The 3,093-nt window shown below is 52.0% G+C and overlaps 1 protein-coding gene across 1 annotated transcript in view; it reads right to left on the bottom strand.

The window, feature by feature from the left end:
• Positions 1-1,321, bottom strand: part of RENBP (renin binding protein) — a 6,637-nt gene extending 5,316 nt beyond the window's left edge. Inside the window, exons 1-3 of the mRNA XM_027845787.1 lie at positions 1,140-1,321; positions 782-885; positions 311-386 (exon numbers count right to left, since the gene is read on the bottom strand). Coding sequence (XP_027701588.1) covers positions 311-386; positions 782-882 — 177 coding nt within the window. The 5' untranslated portion in view covers positions 883-885; positions 1,140-1,321. The remainder of the gene's footprint in view (positions 1-310; positions 387-781; positions 886-1,139) is intronic.
• Positions 1,322-3,093: the final 1,772 nt, after the last annotated feature.

The following is a 3,093-nucleotide window of genomic DNA, read 5'->3' on the forward strand; positions in this document are numbered from 1 at the left end:
TCAGGTTCTCCTGACTTCAGGGCCGGTGCTCTATCCACTGCGCCACCTAGCTGCCCCTGAACAAGTCCTTTTATGACGGTGATTTGTTCTGAGAAGTTTGGGTTCTGTCACGGGGCCACACTTGAGGACCTAGAGGGCGACAGATGGCCTCGAGGCCACAGGTTCCCCATCCCTGGATTAGAATCTACATAATTTCTGGGCTAAGAGTGTCTCCCTTCAAGGAGATGCTAGGCCTCTAAATATTGTGTGTGCCTGTCTTGGGGCCTACTGCCACAGTGGGGCATCTCTACTGAGGTGAGGGGTGCCTTACCTGCCTTCCCTGCAGCCAGACATATTTGAGGTCATCGTACACCTGGCCCTCCCTGGTGAGACAGGTGAAGAAGCCCCTGGAAGAAAGGAGGGAAGATGAATAAAGGGAGGAGGGCTGCTTCTAGTTCCCCTAGTTCCACCATGGGGGGAGGCAGGATGGGGGCAGGGAAGGACTTTATAGGGTGGATTGTGGGTATGGTGAAAAATGTCTGGGCACTCAGAGCTCAAGAAAAGGTGAGGAGACAAGAGATTTGGAAGGGGTGGGAGCCATGGCCTAGGGGCAGGGGAAGGTAGGTAAGGATGGGGTGGGCGGGAAGGATTAGAAGCTGATGCCTGGTTGGGGGAAGGGAAGGGCTGTGGGGAGGGGGCAGCCATGTTGGAGCTCTGCTGGTGGTAGAGGCAATGAATTAGCAAAAAGAGTTAAAGTTTGGAATGAGGGAACAAAGGACAGGTGCCCAGAGGTGATCATTACCCGTGCTCTGAATCATGGGAGTACTTGGTCCAGAATGCTACCACTCTGTCCAGCTCATGCTCCACCCGCTCCTTCCAGGTGGCCAGTGTGGCCCTCTCCATCTCCTAGGGAATGAAAGGAACAGACCCTGAGTTGTGAGGCAGATTGAATTAGAGCAGCCTCCCTTCCCCCACCCCCCCACCCCCTCCACATACACACACCCACATATATATATATATATATATAATATATATGTGCATATATATGTGTGTGTGTATATATATATATATACACACACACATATACACATACACACATACACACACACCCACACCCACACACACCTCTACCCCTCTCAGACCCCCAGAGGGAGCCCTACCCTAGGCCAAGTGAAGGGCTAAGCAGGAGACAGATGGGAAGAGCCCAGGCCCCTCACAGCCCTCCCTCTCTGCTACAACACTCAGAGCCCAGAATCTAGAGGCTGAGCCTGAGCTGGAGGCAGAGAGACTGGGACTGGAGGCTGGTCCTGTGACTGCTCAGCTGACTAAAGCCAGTTCCTGAAGCCGGAAGGGGAAAAGACCAGGACCTAGGCTGGGGGCCCTGAACTTATAACCTTGAAGGGCTGGGGAGGGGCTAAAGTTGAGGCTCCCTCCCTTTCTCTCCCTATCCCTGCTCCCTCCCTCCCTCCCTCCCTCCCCTCTCTCCAGCTCCCCCGCAACCAGCTCTTTAACCCTCTCCTTCCCAAGCAGAGTTTAGAAGGAGGAGGAGGAGAAGGGACATAGTTACTCTCTACCCCCTGGGGTGTGGATAGGGAGGAAAGAGAGCCCTCTTGGCAGAGTGGACAAGAGAGAGCACTACATATGGAGTCAGAGGATTTGGGTTCAAATTCTGACACACCGCCTGAATGACCTTGGCCAAGTCACTTCATCTCTCTGGGCCTCAGTTCCCCCAGCTGTAAAAATGACGGGACTGAAGATCCCTTGTAACTCTGGGCTGTGAATTAGGGGATTGGATGAAAGCATGCACAAGAAGCTAATTCCTCACAAACTCTAATGAAATGGCCTCAAGATTCTAAAGTAATGCCCCCAAGAGGGGGAAGTTGACCCAGTCTCCCTATCCATGTAGAAGATGGGGGCGGGGCGGGGCTGAAATGGCAGGCCTGGGAGTGGATACAGATAGCTTTGGTCTCCAAGTCCAATCAGTGCCCTCAACCCATTTATCCTACCACGAGCCCCTCCCACCCCCCCCAAACCCCAGTTCGTGTCCACCAACACCCCACCCCTCGCCCCCTCGCCCCCGCCCCGGGCCCCCACCCCCATCCCTATCCGCACTCCCTAAACTTTGTCTTACCGCTCTGGGGGAAGATGAAGCCTGCAGGAAGTGCCTGCTTACCGGAAGCTAGGGGGGCGCAATAGAGCACCGGCCCTGGAGTCACGAGGACCTGAGTGCAAATGCAGCATCAGACGCTTACTACCTGTGTGATCCTGAGCAAGTCACTTAACCCCAATTGCTTCCAAAAAAAAAAGGGGGGGATGGCTGCTTAGGGGTAGTCAGGTGGTAAAATAGATAGAGCACCAGCCCTAGAATCAAGAGGACCTGGGTTCAAATGTGGCCTTAGACACTTCCTAACAAGGTGACCCTGGGCAAGTCAATTCATCCTATTGACACCAAAAAAAAAGGAATTGGCTGCTTAGGAGCAGCAGAGCGGTGCAATAGATAGAGCGCTGGCCCTGGAGACAGGAGGATCTGAGTTCAAATCCAGCCTCAGACACTTACTACCTGTGTGACCCTAAGCAAGTCACTTAACCCCCAATTGCTTCTAAAAAAAAAGGGAAAAAAATGGCTGCTTAAGGGCAGCCAGGTGGTGCAATAGATAGAGCATCAGTCTTAGAATCAGGAGGACCTGAGTTCAAATGTAGCCTTAGACACTTACTAGCTGTGTGACCCTGGGCAAGTCACTTAACTCTGCCTCCAAAAAAGAAAAAAAAATGGCTGCTTAGGGGCAGCCAAGTGGTGCAATAGAGCACCAGTCCTAGAACCAGGAGAACCTGAGTTCAAATGTGGTCTTAGACACTAGCTGTGTGACCTTGGACAAGTCACTTAACCCCAATTGCCTCCTAAAAAAAATGGAAAAAAAGAAAAAGGAAAGAAAACGAATTGGCTGCTTAGGGGCAGCTAAGTGATGCAGTGAATACAGCACCAATGCTGTAGTCAGGAGAACCTGAATTCAAATCCAGCCTCAGACACTTACTACCTGTGTGACCCAGGACAATTCACGTAACCCCAATTGCTTCCAAAAAAAAAGAAAAAAAGAAAAAAATGGCTGCCTAAGG

The sequence above is a fragment of the Vombatus ursinus genome, unplaced genomic scaffold (genome assembly GCF_900497805.2).
Source record: "Vombatus ursinus unplaced genomic scaffold, bare-nosed wombat genome assembly UNPS02015024.1, whole genome shotgun sequence".
In the NCBI taxonomy this organism is placed as follows: Eukaryota; Metazoa; Chordata; class Mammalia; order Diprotodontia; family Vombatidae; genus Vombatus; species Vombatus ursinus.